Here is a 24348-nt window from a genome sequence, read left to right as displayed (position 1 = left end):
ACAAAGGTACAGTGCCTTGCGAAAGTATTCGGCCCCCTTGAACTTTGCGACCTTTTGCCACATTTCAGGCTTCAAACATAAAGATATAAAACTGTATTTTTTTGTGAAGAATCAACAACAAGTGGGACACAATCATGAAGTGGAACGACATTTATTGGATATTTCAAACTTTTTTAACAAATCAAAAACTGAAAAATTGGGCGTGCAAAATTATTCAGCCCCCTTAAGTTAATACTTTGTAGCGCCACCTTTTGCTGCGATTACAGCTGTAAGTCGCTTGGGGTATGTCTCTATCAGTTTTGCACATCGAGAGACTGACATTTTTTCCCATTCCTCCTTGCAAAACAGCTCAAGCTCAGTGAGGTTGGATGGAGAGCATTTGTGAACAGCAGTTTTCAGTTCTTTCCACAGATTCTCGATTGGATTCAGGTCTGGACTTTGACTTGGCCATTCTAACACCTGGATATGTTTATTTTTGAACCATTCCATTGTAGATTTTGCTTTATGTTTTGGATCATTGTCTTGTTGGAAGACAAATCTCCGTCCCAGTCGCAGGTCTTTTGCAGACTCCATCAGGTTTTCTTCCAGAATGGTCCTGTATTTGGCTCCATCCATCTTCCCATCAATTTTAACCATCTTCCCTGTCCCTGCTGAAGAAAAGCAGGCCCAAACCATGATGCTGCCACCACCATGTTTGACAGTGGGGATGGTGTGTTCAGGGTGATGAGCTGTGTTGCTTTTATGCCAAACATAACGTTTTGCATTGTTGCCAAAAAGTTCAATTTTGGTTTCATCTGACCAGAGCACCTTCTTGCACATGTTTGGTGTGTCTCCCAGGTGGCTTGTGGCAAACTTTAAACCACACCTTTTATGGATATCTTTAAGAAATGGCTTTCTTCTTGCCACTCTTCCATAAAGGCCAGATTTGTGCAATATACGACTGATTGTTGTCCTATGGACAGAGTCTCCCACCTCAGCTGTAGATCTCTGCAGTTCATCCAGAGTGATCATGGGCCTCTTGGCTGCATCTCTGATCAGTCTTCTCCTTGTATGAGCTGAAAGTTTAGAGGGACGGCCAGGTCTTGGTAGATTTGCAGTGGTCTGATACTCCTTCCATTTCAATATTATCGCTTGCACAGTGCTCCTTGGGATGTTTAAAGCTTGGGAAATCTTTTTGTATCCAAATCTTCTTCACAACAGTATCTCGGACCTGCCTGGTGTGTTCCTTGTTCTTCATGATGCTCTCTGCGCTTTTAACGGACCTCTGAGACTATCACAGTGCAGGTGCATTTATACGGAGACTTGATTACACACAGGTGGATTGTATTTATCATCATTAGTCATTTAGGTCAACATTGGATCATTCAGAGATCCTCACTGAACTTCTGGAGAGAGTTTGCTGCACTGAAAGTAAAGGGGCTGAATAATTTTGCACGCCCAATTTTTCAGTTTTTGATTTGTTAAAAAAGTTTGAAATATCCAATAAATGTCATTCCACTTCATGATTGTGTCCCACTTGTTGTTGATTCTTCACAAAAAAATACAGTTTTATATCTTTATGTTTGAAGCCTGAAATGTGGCAAAGGGTCGCAAAGTTCAAGGGGGCCGAATACTTTCGCAAGGCACTGTATATTTAAAAATAATAATAATGTGCCAATGGAATGGTGTACATCTACATGTAGATTGTAGTAGTGGTTGGTAAATAGTTTTATGTGCTTCCATCTTAATTTTGGTCTACGCGTAAACAGCTCTCAATGTCAAATCACAGGGAAGATGTACAAACTCTGTAATCCTCAATGTTTTGTTGAAATTGACTTTCTCCATTAGTAAATTAGTAGGCTAGTCATGATTTGAATGTACAGTATGTCTGAAATTGTGTTTATTTTGAATGCTGAGAGGACTCTTTAAGATGACAATTAAAGTGCTTGGGGCAAAGAAAAACACTTGATTTCTGATGTCCCAGTAGTTGTGTTACAGTAGTTGTATATGCAGTCATAGCAAGCATGAGTGAAAGGAAATTACTGCTATGCAGCTGGAAAACCATACTACTTAGCTATATTGCTTATGGACAAGATACGCCAAATCTTATGAGCACCTGCAGACTAAATAAAGCTCCCACATCCAGATCACCTGAAACTGCTCAGCTATTATATAAATGGTGTTGCGTAAAAGCTGGGACTTATAGATATTTGGGGTTGAGAGTTACTACACCATTACGATTGGACATTCCAAGTGTAAGTTAAAAGCTGCAGGGTGGAGAGGACACTTAAAAGAGCTCCTTCTCCAGTTTCTGTGTGACACACTTGATGCGGATGTTTTCTCTGAGGTTGCGGAGACGCGCACTGCGATTTGTGATCTCCTCTACATTGGTTTTGGGGAACCAGCCCCGCTCCCCATCTGACAGCCGAATGCCCTCCACCCAGCCTGTGGATATAGAAAACATGACAACCTCAGCAAACGAAAACACACCCAGTGACATTATCACTTGTGGTGGTCTATATGTTTTACACTGAAACTTTGGGTTTGACATATGATAGAAAAGTCCTATGAACTACTTTAAGGGTAAAATGTTTTTATCTTAATGAAGTTGCCCTTTAAATGTATACTTATTATGATAGTGTTTAATGTGAGGTCGCCAAATGGAGTGTCTCACCGTCACTTGTAATGGTCTTGGCTTGAAGAATATCAGCCTTCTCCAATGTTAGCTCGTCATGCTCTTGGGCCTGGTAGCTCTTGATGCACTGAACTTGAGAAAGATCTGAGAGGAGAAACAACAAAATGTATCGAAATTCATGAAAAAGGTGTAGTGCTGTTAAAATCTATTTTTACAACTTTTTAAAGCATGAAGCAATATTTTCCAGGTTACAGTCAATTAAACAATAGAAACTCAGTGACACTGCAACATGTGACTGCTTATACTCACCATAATTCTCACTGGCCTGCTCAATGTCTTCCAATGGATCAGAGGGGAACATGGCTGTGATCCATCTCTGTTTCCCACTCCTGGGAAGAAACAAAACCCATGTAGAGGCTGTCAGTTCTTACATTATCACTACCATTACAAATCATGATCGTGATTGATAGTGGTATGTGCACTAGCTCACTCAGTGTGGGCCTTGAGCAGGATGTGGTGTTTGAGCTGCTGGCCCTCACACAGCTGGAGGTGGAATATAAAGCCTGAGATGCCCTGGAGCTTCTGACTGAAGTCCTTCACCTTCAGCTGCCCAATCTTAGCGTGAACAAACACCATGAACTTCCACGTGCTGCAGACAGATCAAGGACAGGAATTTGTCAATGTATGCCATGCATCACTCAATCAACCAGTATTTAGGACATAATGCTATGAGCCATACATGCCATTGTATAGTATAGCATGGCACAGGTTAGTATACTGTAGTATAGCATAGCATATTTTTGCATATCTTAGCATAGCATAACTCCATATATATAAAAAACATACAGTTGAAGTCAGGAGTTTACATACACTTAGGTTGGAGTCATTAAAACTAATTTTTCAACCACTCCACAAATTTCTTGTTAACAAACTACAGTTTTGACAAGTCGGTTAGGACATCTACTTTGTGCCTGACAAGTAATTTTTCCAACAATTGTTTACAGACAGATTATTTCACTTATAATTCACTGTATCACAATTCCAGTGGGTAAGAAGTTCACATACATTAAGTTGACTGTGCCTTTAAACAGCTTGGAAAATTCCAGAAAATGATGTCATGGCTTCAGAAGCTTCTGATAGGCTAATTGACATCATTTGAGTCAATTGGAGGTGTACCTGTGGATGTATTTCAAGGCCTACATTCAAACTCAGTGCCTCTTTGCTTGACATCATGGGAAAATCAAAAGAAATCAGCCAAGACCTCAGAAAAAAAGTAGCAGACCTCCACAAGTCTGGTTCATGCTTGGGAGCAATTTCCAAATGCCTGAAGGTACCACGTTCATCTGTACAAACAATAGTACGCAGGTATAAACACCATGGGACCACGCAGCCGTCATACCACTCAGGAAGGAGACACCTTCTGTCTCTTAGAGATGTACGCACTTTGGTGTGAAAAGTGAAACTCAATCCCAGAACAACAGCAAAGGACCTTGTGAAGATCCTGGAGGAAACAGGTACAAAAGTATCTATATCCACAGTAAAACTGTCACACCCTGACCATAGTTTACTTTGTATATTTCTATGTTTTGGTTGGTCAGGGTGTGAGCTGAGTGGGCATTCTATGTTTCATGTCTAGTTTGTCTATTTCTATGTCTGGCCTGATATGGTTCTCAATCAGAGGCAGGTGTTAGTCATTGTCTCTGATTGGGAACCATATTTAGGTAGCCTGGGTTTCACTGTGTGTTTGTGGGTGATTGTTCCTGTCTCTGTGTTTTCACCAGATAGGGCTGTTTCGGTTTTCATTACGTTTCCACATTTGTTGTTCTTTGGAGTTTTTGTATTGATTCGTGTTTTACGTTTGTTGATTAAACATGGATCGCAATCTACACGCCGCATTTTGGTCTGACTCTCCTTCACCAAAAGAGAACCGTTACAGAATCACCCACCGCAACGGGACCAAGCGGCGTGTCAACAGGCAGGAGCCACAGGAGAAGCAACAAAGGCAGCAACAGCGGCGCAATGAGGATTGGACATGAGACGATATATTGGATGGCAAGGGTTGCTATACATGGGAGGAGCCAGCCAGGATCCGCCAGTCTGCCAGGATCCACCAGTCTGCCAGGATCCGCCAGTCAGCCAGGATCCGCCAGTCAGCCAGACTCTTCCAGATCTGCCAGTCAGCCAGGATCCGCCAGTCAGCCAGACTCTTCTAGATCTGCCAGTCTGCCAGACTCTTCCAGATCCGCCAGTCAACCAGACTCTTCCAGATCCGCCAGTCAACCAGACTCTTCTAGATCTGCCAGTCAACCAGACTCTTCCAGATCTGCCAGTCAACCAGACTCTTCCAGATCCGCCAGTCAACCAGACTCTTCCAGTGCCGTCAGTCTGCCCAGCGCCTGCCGCCAGTGCCGCCAGTCTGCCAGTCCAGTCGCCGCAAGTGCCGCCAGTCTGCCAGGAGCTCAGTTAGATCCGCCAGCCAGGATCCGCCAGTCTGCCAGGATCCACCAGTCTGCCAGGATCCGCCAGTCAGCCAGGATCCATGCCAGTCAGCCAGACTCTTCCAGATCTGCCAGTCAGCCAGGATCCGCCAGTCAGCCAGACTCTTCTAGATCTGCCAGTCTGCCAGACTCTTCCAGATCCGCCAGTCAGCCAGACTCTTCCAGATCTGCCAGACTCTTCCAGATCCGCCAGTCTGCCAGACTCTTCCAGATCCGCCAGTCTGCCAGACTCTTCCAGATCCACCAGTCTGCCAGACCCTTCCAGATCCACCAGTCTGCCAGACCCTTCCAGATCCACCAGTCTGCCAGACCCTTCCAGATCCGCCAGTCTGCCAGACCCTTCCAGATCAGCCAGTCAGCCAGACACTTCCAGATCCGCCAGTCAGCCAGGATCTGCCAGAGCCTTCCTCCTCTCCTGTGCTGTCGGAGTCTGAAGAGCCCCTTTGTCCCGAGCTGCCCCTCTGTCCCAAGCTGCCCCTCTGTCCCGTGTTATTAAGTAGGGTTGCCGTGGCTAGGAGGTCACGGAAGCGGACAAGGTGGAGGAAGACTACGGTGAAGTGGGGGCCACGTCCAGCACCAGAGCCGCCACCGCGGACAGATGCCCACCCAGACCCTCCCCTATAGGTTCAGGTTTTGCGGCCGGAGTCCGCACCTTGGGGGGTACTGTCACACCCTGACCATAGTTTACTTTGTATATTTCTATGTTTTGGTTGGTCAGGGTGTGAGCTGAGTGGGCATTCTATGTTTCATGTCTAGTTTGTCTATTTCTATGTCTGGCCTGATATGGTTCTCAATCAGAGGCAGGTGTTAGTCATTGTCTCTGATTGGGAACCATATTTAGGTAGCCTGGGTTTCACTGTGTGTTTGTGGGTGATTGTTCCTGTCTCTGTGTTTTCACCAGATAGGGCTGTTTCGGTTTTCATTACGTTTCCACGTTTTTTGTTTTTTTTGTAGTTTTTGTATTGATTCGTGTTTTACGTTTGTTGATTACATGGATCGCAATCTACATGCCGCATTTTGGTCCGACTCTCCTTCACCAAAAGAGAACCGTTACAAAAACGAGTCCTATATCGACATAACTTGAACGGCCGCTCAGGAAGGAAGAAGCCACTGCTCCAAAACCACCATAAAAAAGCCAGACTATGGTTTGCAACTGCACATGGGGACAAAGATCGTACTTTTTGGAGAAATGTCCTCTGGTCTGTTTAAACAAAAATAGAACTGTTTGGCCATAATGACCATCGTTATGTTTGGAGGAAAAGGGGGAGGTTTGCAAGCCGAAGAACACCATCCCAACAGTGAAGCACGGGGGTGGCAGCATCATGTTGTGGGGGTGCTTTGCTGCAGAAGGGACTGTGCACTTCACAAAATAGATGGCATCATGAGGCAGGAACATTATGTGGATATATTGAAGCAACATCTCAAGACATCAGTCAGGAAGTTAAAAAGCTTGGTTGCAAATGGGTCTTCCAAATGGACAATAACCCCATACCTCCAAAGCAAAATGGATTAAGGACAACAAAGTCAAGGTATTGGAGTAGCCATAACAAAGCCCTGACCTCATTCCTATAGACAATTTGTGGGCAGAACTGAAAAAGCGTGTGCGAGTAAGGAGGCCTACAAACCTGACTCCTGACCTGCTCTGTCAGGAGGAATGGGCCAAAATTTACCCAACTTATTGTGGGAAGCTTGTGGAAGGCTACCCGAAACGTTTGAACCAAATAAAAAAATAAAAAAATGTAACCCCCTTTTTCTCCCCAATTTCATAGTATCCAATTATTAGTAGTTACTGTCTTGTCTCACCGCTACAACTCCCGTACGGGCTCGGGAGAGACGAAGGTTGAAAGTCATGCGTCCTCCGATACACAACCCAACCAAGCCGCACTGCTTCTTAACACAGCGCGAATCCAACCCAGAAGCCAGCCGCACCAATGTGTCGGAGGAAACACCGTGCACCTGGCGACCTTGGTTAGCACGCACTGCGCCCGGCCCGCCACAGGAGTCACTGGTGCGCGATGAGACAAGGATATCCCTACCGGCCAAACCCTTCCTAACCCGGACGACGCTAGGCCAATTGTGCATCGCCCCACGGACCTCCCAGTCACGGCCCAGTCGTTTGACCCAAGTTAAACAATTTAAAGGCAATGCTACCAGATACTAATTGAGTGTATGTGTGAAATAAAATATGAAATAAATCATTCTCTCTACTATTATTGTGATATTTTACACTCTTAAAATAAAGTGCTGATCCTATCTGACCTAAGACAGGGAATTTTTACTAGGATTAAATGTCAGGAATTGAGAAAAACTTTTTTTTTAAACGTGAAAAAAAGTTTAAATGTATTTGGCTAAGGTGTACAGTATGTAAACTTCCGACTTCAACTGTACATTTTACATATTTAGAACTCACTCTTTCCTCCTGGACAGCAGAAGACAGTCATTGAACAGATGCAGATAAACAGGCCTTGTGGGCAACTTGAACTTTGACCCAGAAATACTCATGGTCTGTGTGTCCACCTCCAGCAGTTCCCCGTGTTTGACCAGCCAGCGAGACTGGGAGATCAGAGGGAATATCTTAAACGGGGAGATGTATGTTATTAATGAGCATGAATGAACAGTTAATGAATTATTACTGGGTTTAGAGGCATAGTAGTTTCTTTACTTGGGATATACAATGGGCAAACATGATAGGGTTAACCCATACTATGGCAATAAGAAATAGGATTCTTTGTTCTTCAAAACCAATACCGCAATGGATAGAGGAAAGGGGAACATACTGTACATGAACATACAGTAGGTGTACTGAGAATGAATGTTCTCCATGTTCATAATGAGTGATGTTTTCATCTACCTTGCCCTCAAAGTGGATCTTCTTATTGAGGTGAATGAGCTCTTCCATCCTCTTCATTGATTGCACACTGGAGTTACACTCCTTTATAAGCTGTTTTGGGCACAATAGACTATTAGAAAAAAGTTTCATTGTTTCTTCAAAATGCAATGTCTATGCAAAGTCTACTGTTAATGACCAGAAATTGGCCTCACTCCAGCTTTTGGTATAAGGAGTGGCTGAGGTTATGAATTCTTTGTAACCATCTTGCCGATAACTAACGATCTGAAGCTTCTGTGCATGTGCAGGATTCTCTACTTTACGCACAGTCTCTGCTCTGCTTGTTCGGCTGCTCAAAGAACAGGCTAATCTGGCGAATTTCAGTGATGATTGGGGAATGGTGCTCGTGCAAGATGACAGTATTCGACATAACACAACCGACTATATTAGAAGGCTACTGTAAGACAAAAACACCACCTCATTTCTTCTTTTTTTTACTCATGCGGAAAAATGTGTGCTTTGATTGAAACAAAACACAGGTAGGCCTATGCTACAGTTTGTTAACACCATCTACTCAAAAATGTGCTCACTGTTCATAATTTCAAAACAACACTGCACTTCGAAACAGCACTGTACATAACTCAAGAAGACCCAAATGCATATCCCCATGAAACTGATTGAGATCAAATGGTTGGCATGCAGATGCTGCATGGACATTTTACTGGTAAAACTTGAAGAATTAGCAATCATGATTGACAGTGAGAAATGTAAAGGGAGGGTGACCACAAAAATGTGCGTAAAGTATTTTGTATATTTTCTGTTACCCTTTTCAGTTCATTGAAGGCCTTGGTGGCTGTGTCTTCACCCCTAGAGCCTGGTGTTGTCCTCTTCAGGATATTCTATAAGATAGAAGGAAGATAGAACATTTTGGATCTAGACTTTCACCTCAGGGCACTGCAAAAACTTACTGCTGTGTCCTGGCATATTCGCTGGTCAGTAACCTGATGTAAGGTAGAGTAATGTTCTGTCCCTACAGCCAGGCATGAATAGTTGAATTTTATGGTGAACAGGGGCGCTCTATATCGTACTTCCACCAGCATCTTAAGCCGTGTGATCCTCTGGAAGGGGAGGATGAGGAAGGAGGCAAGGGGAAGACGCTGGCAGATGGGGTCTTCCTCCAAACGAGCCAGGATACCTGGGAAGCGAGCATTCTCCTGTCTACAGAGAAAATATAAAACACTAAAATCAAGCAACATAGTCGGAAAACCTTCACTGGTATGGATTGGATATGTAGTGTATATTCATGGTCACGAACCCTGGAGAGCTACGGGGTTTCGTTCCAACCCAGCACTAACGCACTTGGTCTTGATGATTAGTTGATTAGTTGAACCAGGTGTGTTAGTGCTGCGCTGGAACAGAAACCTGCACACCCTCTATGGGTTAACCACCCAATCCATATGTATAAAGCAACTATTTAAGTGTGTGTACTAGGCACTGAGTGACATACGGTCATTTTCAAGCATCATACTTACAGACTCGAATGTGCAACAAAGACCAATAGAAATAAACACAAAGTAAGATTGCTCACAACAGGCGCTGGTAGGTCTGTTCCTGGTAGGCCTGGTTGGTCACGTAAGGGAGGTAGACCCTTCGCAGGGCAGGACAGTGGGCCAGGACGATGTCGCATACGTCAAAACGCAAGATGTCCTCCTCTAACCTGTGCTCCAGGTCCTGCAGGAACCTAGACCGAGAGGAAGAGAGAGCGAGAGGAAGAGAGGGAGAAACAAAGAAAGTGAAGAATTCAGAGCAAAAAGAGTGAGTGATTAAGATAGAAAGATGCTGAAAGCCAGAGAAACAGAACCCCCAAATACTAAGCGAAAAAACAAGACAGAAAAAAACAGAAATAATCTCATGAAATATATTAAAGAAATGTACTCTCCCATCAGTGTCATGTTACTATACTATACCGCTCACTGACGTCCTTGACCTCGGGGAGCTTGGAGAAGAGCCACTGTCTGTCCTGGGTCCCCAGACACTCCCCCAGCTCCTGGGACAGCATAAAGTGGTCCACCGCGATGGCCAGGCTCCGGATGTACGACGCCTCAGATGTCACTAGCTCAAACTTGGCCTGTGACGAGGAGACATTATGGGCCTTTCGGAAGCAATAGGAGCACCTCTCACTCACATTTAAAATCAAGGTGCTTTATTTATATAAAAAAATATCAAATATTATCATGAGACATTATGGGGAAACACATAGTTAAAATAAAATCATGAATATAATGTTATGACCACAAATGTTATGTCAAAATATGTTAACCCATAAAAAATGTAATCCATCACATAGATGAAACAAATCAACTTAGCTGGCTAATTGGACATGCTAAAAGCCTGTAGGGTTGCCATAGAGATGTATAGAGGGTGCACTTTCCACAAAAGTCATGCACAACTTCTATGCATCTCTTTGAGTGCTGCCTAAATCCCAATGTGGCTTGATGTCATCCTCATGCTCTCACCTCCTGTAGTTTGCGCTCCTCGTTGCTGAAGTTGTCCAGCTGATCGCTGGTCTGGACATCAGGGATGTCCTGCCACAGGGAGAAGGCGGAGCCTCGTGACGAGCAAAAGGAGCTAGACGGAGACAGATTGGACGGAGATGGGGCCTCCCCAGCCCCTTCTACCCTTAGCCTCTCCTCCTCAGCACCTGGCTCCTCTCCCTGCTGCCTCTGGATTTCTCGGTTGATTGCAACATCACTGTACTCCTGGTACAGAATTGCTGAGGAGAGTGAGAGAGACCAAGAGCAAGAGCAAGAGCGAGAGTGAGAGTGAGAGTGAGAGCGAGAGCGAGAGAGAGAGAGAGAGAGAGAGAGAGAGAGAGAGAGAGAGAGAGAGAGAGAAAGAAAGAAAGAAAGAAAGAAAGAAAGAAAGAAAGAAAGAAAGAAAGAAAGAAAGAAAGAAAGAAAGAAAGAAAGAAAAAGAAAGAAAGAGCGCAAGAGTGAGAGAAGTAAGAAGAGTATACAGGGTTGATTGAGAATTAAAATCATTATTGAAGAAAGTTTTTTTTAAATACTTTCAGATGTTATGTTGTTAAGTAGCATGTAGTTGAACGAGCGTGAAACAATTGCTATGCCATATAAATACCACTGACACTGGAGGTGGAGAACGGAGGTGGAATTAACCAAATTATTGACACAGGATAAGAGGAAAGTAAGACTCACAGCTGGGGAGAAACCGTGACAGACGATTGGAGCTGCTGACTGTGGGAGGAGTAAACCAATCCTCCTCGATGGATTTCTTCCTTATACTGTGGGAAGGGTTGTGGTTATAATCATTATAGCAGTGTTATTTACAGCAGACATCTTTACGACCCACTTCCAGCAAAGACGTATAGTTGAAATGTGACTTTGTGAGTTCAATCTTGATAATATATACCCATTTTAGCTGTTAAAACACACTTTTTGATTGCAAATCCAGTGCTCCGTCGATGTTGTTGCGTGTTATTGTCAGCAGTGGGTAGTGGTGGTACAGGTCCTACAGGACTGTGGGGGGCGCTGTGACTGGAACCACCTGAGCCACGGTGCCTGGAAGTGGCCTTATCTGGAGAAGAAGAAGGTAGATGAGGTAGAGGTCTTCATAAGTCCAACAGACCCAAAATTCTGAGATCCAACCCAGGACACGAGCAGGCCCGGGTCTTAAATTCTGACTTTTGTCTTGGATCTGGGTGGGTCTGATATAATTGCCATGGGCATGTGCAATTAAAATTGATTTACCGACTAGACCCATTTGGACCTGTCCTCTCTTAATTTACTGTTTGTGTGATGAGAACTGCACAAGCTTGTTATCTGTGTCAGCCAATTGCAACTCAATAAAACGTATAGCTTATGTCCAGCTGAAACTGGTTCCAGCTGCTCACCTCACGTGCGACCTGCTGCTTAGGGGAGAGAAAGAGAGAGAGAGAGACAAAGACACAGAGACACACACACAGAGAGAGAGAGAGAGAGAGAGAGAGAGAGAGAGAGGTAGTAAACAAAGCCTTGGGCGAGGCTACTGTTGATTGCAAGGATGGATTCTCTTTCAATGAAGTAAAATGAAAGTTAGAGGACAAAGAGTATAGTGGAGGCCTCCCGGGTGGCGCAGTGGTTAAGGGCGCTGTACTGCAGCGCCAGCTGTGCCATCAGAGACTCAGGGTTAGAGACTCTTGGCCCAGTGTCGTCCGGGTTAGGGAGGGCTTGGCCGGTAGGGATGTCCTTGTCTCATCGCACATCAGCGACTCCTGTGGCGGGCCGGGCGCAGTGCGTGCTAACCAAGGTTGCCAGGTGCACAGTGTTTCCTCCGACACATTGGTGCGGCTGGCTTCTGGGTTGGATGCGCGCTGTGTTAAGAAGCAGTGCGGCTTGGTTGGGTTGTGTATCGGAGGAAGCATGACTTTCAACCTTCGTCTCTCCCGAGCCCGTACGGGAGTTGTAGCGATGAGACAAGATAGTAGCTACTAAAACAATTGGATACCACGAAACTGGGGAGAAAAAGGGGTAAAAAAAAACAAAAAAAAAAAAACAAAGAGTATAGTGAAGAAGAGAAGCCGATGAGGGGAATGTCCTCGGGGACAAGTTTTAATATTGTAGTGGACAAAGATGAGAAGAACGTTCGCACGGCCAAATGGAATGTCTGCAACTAGCTCTTTAGGTTTGATGCAATTTTCTACCTTTCATTTATTTATTTAGTATTTATTATCAATTGTTTAGTCATTAATAATAATAATAATAATAATACTTGTTGTAAAATAAATAGCATTAGCCTATTACTGTCATTTGTTGGGTAAGCCTAAGGTAGGCAATCACCTTTGTTGGTAATAGCTGCAATATAAGCCTGTTCAAAACTTTTTTAAAGATTTCATTCTTTTGCCATTTTTGTTGTAACGTTGTGTTTGTTGCAATATAATATAATTACCTGTAGGCCCACTATGCTACTCGCACTCAAACCATGAAAAGGAATAACCATAGAAGGCAAGATGTAAACAATGACTTGACTTACTTTTAATCTTACCCTAATAAAGTTAAGCAATTTTTGTGAAAGTTTGGTGTGGTGTGGCTATTATTAGGTTTAGAATAGGTTTAGCTACTACAGGCCTGTGAAGGCAGTGCGCGTCGGCACTACAACTGACTCCGACAGTGGAACTTGAGGTGAGGAATAATGTTTTAGGTCTACCAGAGTTACTCCTTTAATCAAAAAATATAATGCTTATCTTTATAAAAAATACTCTGCTAGAAATTTACGAATTAGCCTCTTTCTGTACGCCTATATCTGTATAGCAGTAGTAGCTTCTCTGACAAGTATAAAGAAATGCATGTCAATGTAGAGAACATGATGCCGGCATATCTCTATCTTTGTCTTGGTCTCTATAGCGCTAGGCCTAATGTTGTCTCCCTTAATATTTTTTTTATATGAATATCATACAGTTGACGCCCAGACCTATGCCTATATGCAAGCAATGCCCTGATGCATTTAGTGCTCAAATCTCTGACAGCTAAACCATGTGGTACACAATTATTGTTTTAGGAAATTAAAAACCAATAAAACAATAGACTATATGTTTTGAATATGCTACACATTGAAAAACAACAATAGTTTTTTTGTAAGTTGTTATTGGCAGTTTTTAAAGACACGTAACTGTGGATCATTTGGCTAATATAGTTTGTTTATTGAAGGCACTGGCAGTGCACAGTTGGAGGTTTCTTTCTCTCTCTACTCTCGGATCTGAATGGGTCTCTCGGATCTGAACCAGCATGGGTCTGTTTGGGTCTGTTTTCCAAGGTCCTTTTTGGGTCTGACTGTCCGAGGGTCCATTTAGAATGGTCTTGTTTAATTTCTTCAAATTAATTTATGTATATCGGGTCAGGTGGACCCATGAAGACCTCTAGATGGAGGTGGAGGAAACTAGCAGACACACAACCACCACAGAATGTTGCCTCAAATTGCAAAATTATTTATTAGCATTCTTGGCTAATGCGGGACACTTACAGTCAGCGCTGGGACTGAGGTTGCTGGAGGTCTGCCTGTCACGGGAAGCCACGCGAGCCGACAACGACTTGCCTAGCTTTAGCGTGAACGAGTTCTTCCTCTGGGACAGCTGCAGCCGTGAGATCAGCTCAGAGGCAGAGAAGCGACGCCGCTCATGTTCGGCCATACGGGAGCAGGCTAAAGCGCTCCCCCCGGTGGCCGAGGAATTCTCTACAGCCCCAGAGTTCAAGACAGAGGAGTCCTCTGACGACCGATGTGGCTCTGCGGACAGGGGTGGAATCTTTGGAGGGTTGGGGGTTTGGGGGTCTACGGCACCCCCCGTTGATGAGGGACTCACGGCGTCTTCAGGGTCTCCCCTGAGGTCCTCTTCCAGAAAGAAGTCAAAGGGTCCTGGGAAAAGGTAGTCGCCGTCCAGAATGGGGCTGGCCAGAGACTCGTCACTCAGGCTGTCTGGTGAGTATACCCGCACCTTACGCCCTGGGACACAACACAAACAAGACTCAGGTGAAAATGCTCCCCCCCCGAATTACAGTCCAGTCATATTGGATATGGACATGTGCAAAATATTTCTGAAGTAAGTGTGATTTTTAAGTCCTACAGATAAAAATAGGTGAAGGGGGATAAAACATTCTCATGATGAGGACTAACAGAGAGTTGAAGATTTGAAATGGATAGATACTGTACATACGGATGGACTTTTCCCTGACGGAGCTCTGTGATGACCTCCTCTGGGGTCGACAGGTATCTGGGCTCTGCAGCCATGGAAGCTCAGGAGAGGATGGAGAGCCAGGTGGCTGAGAGTCCCAGGAGTCTGTGTCTCTGTACAGGGAGGACAGAGGGAGGGACAGGGGCAGGCTGAGGGCTGCGTGGAGGGGAAGAAACACAGATGACACCGTCATGGGTCTCTCATACTGCTCCTGCACTGGAGGGTTAGTCCTGATATCTTCCTGGATAACCAGCTCAACCTCGCCCCCTAGCGTTGGAGAGTCTAAACTCAGGTTCGTATTAGTATCAGTGTAATAATCACTTCTCCCACTGCCAATTTGTGCTTCACTTGTGTGTTTAGGATGATTCAGAGACAACGGGCTGAAGCGTTGAGTGTTTGCAGTTGGGGAGCCCCAGCCTTTGACGCTGGGTGTCACAGGCGGCTGCAGCTCGATGAAGGTCAGAGTCTCCTGCTGACACACAGCGATGTGCTTGTGGTGGCACTGCCGGAGGAGAGGCATGTCGTCCGGGGCCTCGCTCAAAGCCTGGGACTCGCCTGAGACCGGGATCCACATAATGGGGCTCTTTCCTCGGAAACGGAAGGCGTGTAGATGAGGCTGGAAGTCAGGGAGAGGGGAAAATCCATACCCAGGAAGCATGACTGAGAGAACACATGGGAGCTGCAGAAGAAAGGAGAAAACGTTTTTGCCATAAACTTCAATTGCCAACATAATATCCTCTTGCCATATCTGGTAAAACAGCACTGACTGTAGGCTATATTGTATTAACTTATCTTTGTTAAACACTTCATAATTTGGTCTTGTTCCTGCTTCCCTCTATAGAAGGCATGAAATGCAGTTGAGCAGGTCGAGAACCTCAAGTTCCTCAGTGTACAAATCTTTAAGGACTTAAAATGGTCCACTCACACGGGCACAGTCCTGAAGAAGGCGCAACAGCGGCTCTTCCCCCTCAGAAAGTTGAAAAGGTTTGGCATGGGCCCTCAAATCCTCGAAAAACTTTACAGCTGCACCATTGAGAGCATCTTAACTGTCTGCATCACTGCTTGGTATGGAAACAGCACTCCCCTCGATTGCATGGCGCTACAGAGGGAGGAGCGGACAGCCCAGTACATCACTGGGGCCAAGCTCCCTGCCATCCAGGACCTCTACGTCAGGCAGTGTCTAAAGCTAGGCCCAGAAAATTGTTAAAGACTCCAGCCAACCAAGCAATAGACTGTTCTCTCTGGTTCCACACGGCAAGCGGTACCGTTGCAACAAGTCTGACACCAACAGGCTCCTGAACAGCTTCTATCCACAAGCCATAAGACTGCTAAATAGCTAACAGAATGGCTACACGGACTATCTGAGTTGACCCTTGCACTGAGAGGACTTTTCTGCACACTCACAGGACTCTACACACTCACCCACACTGACACTTCAACACACACATAAAATGCACACACATTTATACTGACTTTACTCACACACGCACACGCACACACACACACACACACAAACACACACACACACTCATCATTTACGCTACTGCTACTCTGTTTATCATATATCCTGAAGTCTAGTCACCGTACCCCTACACATACAGTGCATTCGAAAAGTATTCAGACCCCTTTATTTTTTCCACACTTTGTTACATCACAGCCATATTCTGATTAAATAAATGTTTTCCCTCATGAATATACACACAATACCCCATAATGACGAAGCAAAAACAGTTTTTTAGACATTTTTGCACATTTATAAAAAATAAAAAACTGAAATATAACATTTACATAAGTATTCAGACCCTTAACTCAGTGCTGTTGTTGAAGCACCTTTGGCAGCGATTACAGCGTCAATTCTTCTTGGGTATGACGCTACAAGCTTGGCACTCCCGTATTTGGGAGTTTCTCCCATTCTTCTCTGCAGATCCTCTCAAGCTCTGTCAGGTTGGATGGGAAACGTCACTGCACAGCTATTTTCAGGTCTCTCCAGAGATGTTAGATCGGCTTCAAGTCCGGGCTCTGGCTGGGCCATTCAAGGACATTCAGGGACTTGTCCCGAAGCCATTGCTTACAGTTTGTGTATGCCAAAACAGGCCCCCTCCACTCATAATTGTCCAGGTTTCGTAAAGTATACTGTTCACAAATTGTATGTTTCCTGTGATATTTTCAGTTTGTTCTACCTCTCACTCACTATGTAACAATCTCTTGTGGACAGTGTGAAAGATATACTCGTTGAGGAAGAAGTCTGTTCATTGGAGCACAATGGAGGTTGAACTTGGATACATGTATAGGAGTGTGCCTTTCACCTGCCCCCCCCAGGTCTGGCCCTGTGCGGCTGCTGAGCCATGACTTCCTGCTTTAATTAAAGACTGCTCCACATACAGCTCTCAGCCCCCTGTATTTATTCTCCACACACACACACCTCCTTCATCTACAGATGGCATGGCCAGTGCCACAACAGACACACATTCAGAACCCTTCAACAGACGGCCAAACCAAGTGAGACAGTATCCTCAGCCCCTGTGACCTTTCACCCTTTCACCTGAGAATATAGACCCATCTTTCTCTCACAGTGTTTAACCTTTAACCTGGATGTTATGATCAGTGGTCAAGAGATTCAGAGAGAGAGAGAGAGAGGAGAGAGAGAGAGGGAAGGGAGAAAGAGAGTCACAGTCTGGGCCGTTGGCCCACAAATGATTCATCCACTGACTCATGAATAAGAGTACTGAACTTCACGCTAGTGTTACTAACTATAAGGAAATTATGAACAGTGAGGGATGTTCTTGGAATGTATACGAGTTTTCAAACCCAGACATCCAGTGAGTGAGTATGATTACCATTTATACTAGTGTCTTGGGGTAGTGGAGTATTGCATTTAATCAATTTGAAACTACTTCCAGACCTTCATAATGCTGTGAAAGTTTCTCACAACAGACCTTCATAATGCTGTGATAGTTTCTCACAACATACCTTCATGATGCTGTGATAGTTTCTCACAACAGACCTTCATAATGCTGTGATAATTTCTCACAACAGACCTTCATAATGATGTGATAGTTTCTCACAACAGACCTTCATAATGCTGTGATAGTTTCTCACAACAGACCTTCATAATGCTGTGATAGTTTCTCACAACAGACCTTCATAATTCTGTGATAGTTTCTCACCACATACTTGATTGATATACTCAGATAGACAAAGAAAAAAGAGGTAGCCTTCTAAGTAAAAGAACATCCTCCTAGCCATCGGTCTCTTCCTACTGCACCCCTCCTCACAGCACAGGTAACTCTCTTTCCTCTCTCTCTAACACCACTCAGGTAACAGGCACAGGCTCCCAGTTAAAGAGAGACACACACGGACGCACACCTGCTGCACAAACAGCTCCTTCTCCTTTCACATAACCACACCCACTCGTGAGTGCACAGATAGGCAAGTTGCAGCCCTCTCTGCCTCGTACGCACGCACACACTCACAAACGAATGCAGACACAATCGGTTGCCTGTTCCCTGCTTTAGACAAAGGCCTTCTTTATCCTTATGGTTCAGGGTAGGTTGCCTGGTACACAAGATATCTAAGAGGGTGTGGGAACTGTTTGTGATCCTTCCACACTAGAGAAGAGTCAATTACTCTCACAGTAAATGAATGCATCTTGAATATATACAGTGCACTCCATAATTATTGGGACAGTGAAGCATTTTTTCTTCTTTTGGCTCTATACTTTAAATGTTGGATGAGGTTAAAGTCCCAACTGTCAGATTTAATCTGAGGGTTATTTCATCCATATCGGGTGAACAGTTTAGAAATTACAGCACTTTTTGTAGTTCATAGTAGTCCCCTCATTTTAGGGGACCAAAAGTATTGGGACAAATTCACCCTGTATATGCACAGTGCATTGGGAAAGTATTCAGACCCCTTGACCTTTTTCCACATTATGTTACGTTACAGCCTCATTCTAAAATGGATGAAATTATTTTTTCCCTCATCAATCTACACACAGTATACCATAATGACAAAGCAAAAAACAGGTTATAAACATTTTTGCTGAAATATCACATTTACATTAGTATTCAGACACTTCACTCAGTACTTTGTTTAAACACCTTTGGCAGAGATTACGCTACAAGCTTGGCACATCTGTATTTGAGGAGTTTCTCCCATTCTTCTCTGCAGATCCTCTCAAGCTCTGTCAGGTTAGCTGGGGAGCGTCACTCCACATCTATTTTCAGGTCTCTCCAGAGATGTTCGATCGGATTCAAGTCCGGGCTCTGGCTGGGCCATTCAAGGACATTCAGGGACTTGTCCCAAAGCCACTCCTGCGTTGTCTTGCCTGAGTGCTTAGGGTCGTATTGGAAGGTGAACCTTCGCCCCAGTCTGAAGTCCTGAGTGCTCTGGAACAGGTGTTCATCAAGGATCTCTCTGTACTTTGCTCTGTCCATCTTTCCCTCGATCCTGACTAATCTCCCAGTCCGTGCCACTGAAAAACATTCCCAAAGCATGATGATGCCACCACCATCCCTTACCGTAGGGATGGTGCCAGGTTTCATCCAGACGTGACGCTTGGCATTCAGGCCAAGTAGTTCAATCTTAGTTTCATCAGACCAGAGAATCTTGTTTCTCATGGTCTGAGAGTCCTTTAGGTGCCTTTTGGCAAACTCCAAGGCTGTCACATGCATGTTACTGAGGAGTGTCTTCCGTCTGGCCACTCTACCATAAAGGCCTGATTGGTGGAGTGCTGCAGAGATGGTTGTCCTTCTGCAAGGTTCTCCCATCTCCGCAGAGGATCTCTGGAGCTCTCTCAGAGTAACCATCGGTTTCTTGGTCACCTCCCCTGACCAAGGCACTTCTCCCCCGATTGCTTAGTTTGGCCGGGCGGCCAGCTTATAAGAGTCTTGGTGGTTCCAAACTTCTTCCATTTAAGAATGATGGAGGCCACTGTGTTCTTGGGGACCTTCAATGCTGCAGACATTTTTTGGTACCCTTCCCCAGATCTGTGCCTCGACACAATCCTGTCTCGGACCTCTACGGACAATTCCTTCGACCTCATGGCTTGGTCTTTGCTCTGACATGCACTGTCAACTGTGGGACCTTATATAGACAGGTGTGTGCCTTTCCAAATCATGTTCAATAAATTGAATTTACCACAGGTGGACTCCAGTTAAGTTTAAGAAACATCTCAAGGATGATCAATGGAAACAGATGCACCTGAGCTCAATTTCGAGTCTCATAGCAAAGGGTCTAAATACTTAGGTAAATAAGGTATTTCTGTTAATGTTTAATACATTTGCAAACATTCCTCAAAACCTAATTTTCACTTTGTCATAATGGGGTATTGTGTGTAGATTGATAATAATAATAACAAATAATAATTTAATATATTTTAGAATAAAGCCTTAACTAACAAAGTATGGAAAACGTCAAGGGGTCTGAAAACTTTCCGAATGCACTGTATTTTAAAGTAGTAAAAACAAAGTATTTGGTCCCATAACACACAATGACTACATCAAGCTTGTGTCTCTACAAATTTGTTGGATTAATTTGCTGTTTGTTTTGGTTGTGTTTCAGATTATTTTGTGCCCAATTGAAATGAACGGTAAATAATGTATTGTGTCATTCTGGAGTCACTTTTATTGTAAAAAAAATAACAGAATATATTTCTAAACAATTCTACATATAAATGGATATTACCATGATTACGGATAATCCTGAATGAATCGTGAATAATGATGAGTGATAAAGTTACAGACACACAAATATCATCCATCCCACAAAATGCTAACCTCCCCTTGTTTTGCAAGGGTGAGATGTTAGCATGTCTTAGGAGATATGATATTTGTGTCTATAATTTTCTCACTAATTTGTAGTGTCACAAGCTTGATGTAGTCATTGTGTGCTATGAATATGGGACCAAATACTTAACCTTTTAATAAGTGAATTTGTCCCAATACTTTTGGTTCTCTAAAATGGGGGGGACTACGTAAAATTTCTAAACGGTTCACCCAATGTGGGTGTGTAAAGATGTGCGCTGAGAGTCAGGAAGCAAGTTCAGGGAGTGAGTGTTTTTAATAAATAAATGCAACATAAAACAAAACAAGAACAACGAACAGACTTAACACTGCAACCGAAACAGAAACAACATTGCCTGGGGGAGGAACAAAAGGGAGGGACATATATAGGGAAGGTAATCAGGGAGGTGATGGAGTCCAGGTGTCTGATGACGCTCAGGTGCACGTAACGATGGTGACAGATACGCACCATAATGAGCAGCCTGATGACCTAGAATCCGGAGAGGGAGCACACATGACAAGATGAAAATACCCTCAAATTAAGCGGACAGTCTGCCCTTTAACCTCATAGTCATTATTTGATATTGTCACAGGCGTCGTAAGAAGCGGACCAAAGTGCAGCGTGGTGAGCGCACATATTCCTTTTTATTAGAATGTCACCAACAAAAACAATATACAAGCCGACCGTGAAGCTTAACAGGGCTATGATGCCTCTAACAAAGTTAACTACCCACACTGAAAGGAGGGAAAAAGGGCTACCTAAGTATGATTCCCAATCAGAGACAACTATAGACAGCTGTCCCTGATTGAAAACCATACCCGGCCAAAATATAGAAATAAAGAAACATAGAAAAGAAAACATAGAATGCCCACCCCACATCACACCCTGACCTAACCAAATAGCGAAATAAAACGGTCAGGGCGTGACAGATATCAAATCGAACTTTGAGTATTGAGCCAAAAGAAGAAAAAAATGCCTCACTGGCCCAATAATTAGGGCACTGTACATGTCAGGTGGGGAAAATGTTATTACCACAGCAGTGTGGGATAGTATAAGAGACACAAGTTGGCTGACAAACACTCAGTTAGTTAGTATGGTCATACACACATGTACAATAAGACAGTATCCAGTCTGAGTCTATAACCTGTTCATATCCAGTCTACAACTGTGTTGTGCCCCAAAGCCTTAGGGTGTCGCTACTATCATGCAGCAAAACATGTAACACCTTGCAAACCTGCCATGTCTGTCCATTCCATCTAGGCACCGCATCTACTGATAACTGCCAACAAGGTCATCTCCATAAATACATCCGAGTAAGTTATGTATTTCATGCACTCATTACATTTCTAATGAAGTTACATTTTCATTCATTCAATTCAAAAGTTTATAATTTGATTTTGGTTATAAGGTGTTATTTGGGAGTGTTATGAACTTTGGTGTAGGTGTTTCTGTGTCATTTTAGTAAGCCATTGTAAGACAGAATGTCTACATCGTTAATTAGTAGTACACTAGCATCTCTTTTGAATATGATTAAGAACAATGTAATTTGTGGCATAATCCCGTATCAGACTCATATATCATGGATATGACCATAAATTCAGGAAACAGCAGAGGGAGTATCCCCCAACCACATCGACGGGACAGTAGAGGAGAAGGTGGAAAGTTTTATGTTCCTCATCACTGACAAACTGAAATGGTCCACCCACACAGACTGTGTGGTGAAGAAGTCGTAAGAGTGCCTCTTCAATTTCAGAAGGCTGAAGAAATTTGTCTTGTCACCTAAAACCCTCACAAACTTTTACAGATGTACAATTGAGAGCATCCTGTCGGTCTGTATCACCGCCTGGTACGGCAACTGCACTACCCACAACCGCAGGGATCTCCAGAGGGTAATGCGGTCTGCACAACGCATCCCTGGGGGCAAACTACCTGCCCTCCAGGACACCTACAGCACCCGATGTCACAGGAAGGCCAAAAAGATCATCAAGGACAACAACCACCCGAGCCACTGCCTGTTCACCCCACTATCACTCAGAAGGCGAGGTCAGTACAGGTGCATCAAAGCTGGGACCGAGAGACTGAAATATCTATCTCAAGGCCATCAGACTGTTAAATAGCCATCACTAACACAGAGAGGCTGCTGCCTGTATGCATGGACTTGAAATCATTGGCCACTTTAATAAATGGAACACTAGTCACTTTAATAATGCCACTCTAATAATGTTTACATATCTTGCATTACTCATCTCAAATGTATAAACTGCATAATATTCTATACGATTCTACTGTATCTTAAATATGCCGCTCTGACATTTGCTCGTCTATATGTTTATATATTTTTAATTCCATTCCTTTATGTGTATTGGGTGTATGTTGTAAAATTGTTAGATATTACTTGTTAAATATTGCTGCACTGTCGGAACTAGGAGCACAAGCATTTCGCTACACCCGCAATAACATCTGCTAAAGACGTGTATGTGACCAATAGAATTTGATTTGAAATTCAATTCTGATTCAAGTCTCCATGTCACGTTCTGACCTTAGTTCCTTTTTTATGTCTTTGTGTTAGGTTGGTCAGGGTGTGAGTTGGGGTGGGTAGTCTATGTTCTTTTTTCTAGGTTGTTACATTTCTATGTGTTTGGCCTAGTATGGTTCTCAATCAGAGGCAGGTGTCGTTTGTTGTCTCTGATTGAGAATCATACTTAGGTAGCCTGTTTTCCCCATTTTGGTTGTGGGTGTTTGTTTTCTGTCTCTGTGTCTGCACCAGACAGAACTGTTTCGTTTTTGTATTTTTCAGTGTTCTATTAAAAATAATTATGAACATGTACCACGCTGCACCTTGGTCCTCACCTTCTTCCACCTACGACGTTCGTTACACTCCATGTCTGTATCCTCCGAAACATTAAGTTAGCATGTTTTCCGTTTGGCAGGACAAACCATAAAGACAGAACATAGTGTGATCTCTATGGGATAGACATGGTAATAATGTCATTGTGGTATTCACAGCAGTTAAACAAGCACATTGTGACTGTGGTAATATGGTATGATGACTGGTGTCACTGTTGGGATTGATTAACAGCCTTACGACAGTCAACACTCTTTCAAGAGTCAGTCCTCCTCAATCTCGATCAACTTGCATAAATCTCTCTGTATCTCTTCCCAGTTTCAAAGGGAAAGTCAGGGGACAGACAGAGACCTGTCCTGAAGATGGAGTCCTGCATCTCCTCCATGTCCCTTGTCCAGAGTCATGTGGTCTGTTATGGGATGAGTGTGTTTGAGCAGGCGGAGCAGAGTGGCCAGGCGGTGTGGTGTGACCCCGTCCTGTGTGTGTGTGAGGAGGCAGTGAAGCCCTGTCACATCGTGACATTAATCGCCCTGCAGTACATTGGGGGACTCTGCCACTATGCCATAGACATCCGATATACCCTATGTGACATCATTGGACTCTGCACTATCGGCTATGCTGGTGAGGCACTGCCATATCATTGAAATGGCCAGACTGGGCTTTCCCATTCAAGTTAAGTTCTAGTAATTATATTTCTATGGGCAAAGTGGTATCGGACTATGAAGGAGATTATCAAACCTTTCCTCCACTAGAACTGAGAGTAATGTGAGGAGATTCATTCAGGATTGGATACTGAGATGAAAATGACATCAAATGTATTTATAATGAAACCCCACCTGAAAAGCAATTGCAACACTCTGAACCACTTACTGCGACCATTCCCTCAAAATCAAAATACTAAAGTGTATAGTCGTTGATGTGACTTGCTGGGTAGATGTTTTTAAAAAGGGGTATTCTGAATTCTCCTTGTCTGCTGTGTGCACCCATAGGTGAGGTTCTCTGAGGCCATGGATGGGAAAGAAAGTGCCCTTAATGTTGACACTTGTTGTGGGTCCTAAG

General features: G+C 43.9%; 1 protein-coding gene across 1 annotated transcript in view; it reads right to left on the bottom strand.

Annotated features, from left to right (window-relative positions):
- Positions 1-2175: 2175 nt before the first annotated feature.
- LOC112216095 (rho guanine nucleotide exchange factor 19) overlaps positions 2176-24348 on the bottom strand; it is a 35292-nt gene continuing 13119 nt past the window's right edge. The window contains exons 2-16 of the mRNA XM_042299469.1: positions 14643-15339; positions 13955-14431; positions 11392-11533; positions 11155-11240; positions 10456-10712; positions 9907-10067; positions 9528-9680; positions 9028-9157; positions 8764-8838; positions 7964-8053; positions 7523-7686; positions 3105-3263; positions 2924-3003; positions 2654-2758; positions 2176-2424 (exon numbers count right to left, since the gene is read on the bottom strand). Of these exons, the coding sequence (XP_042155403.1) occupies positions 2267-2424; positions 2654-2758; positions 2924-3003; positions 3105-3263; positions 7523-7686; positions 7964-8053; positions 8764-8838; positions 9028-9157; positions 9528-9680; positions 9907-10067; positions 10456-10712; positions 11155-11240; positions 11392-11533; positions 13955-14431; positions 14643-15318 (2913 nt within the window). The 5' untranslated portion in view covers positions 15319-15339 and the 3' untranslated portion in view covers positions 2176-2266. The remainder of the gene's footprint in view (positions 2425-2653; positions 2759-2923; positions 3004-3104; positions 3264-7522; positions 7687-7963; positions 8054-8763; positions 8839-9027; positions 9158-9527; positions 9681-9906; positions 10068-10455; positions 10713-11154; positions 11241-11391; positions 11534-13954; positions 14432-14642; positions 15340-24348) is intronic.

Source organism: Oncorhynchus tshawytscha, linkage group LG16, assembly GCF_018296145.1.
Source record: "Oncorhynchus tshawytscha isolate Ot180627B linkage group LG16, Otsh_v2.0, whole genome shotgun sequence".
In the NCBI taxonomy this organism is placed as follows: Eukaryota; Metazoa; Chordata; class Actinopteri; order Salmoniformes; family Salmonidae; genus Oncorhynchus; species Oncorhynchus tshawytscha.
This window is presented reverse-complemented; position numbering and strand designations above follow the sequence as displayed.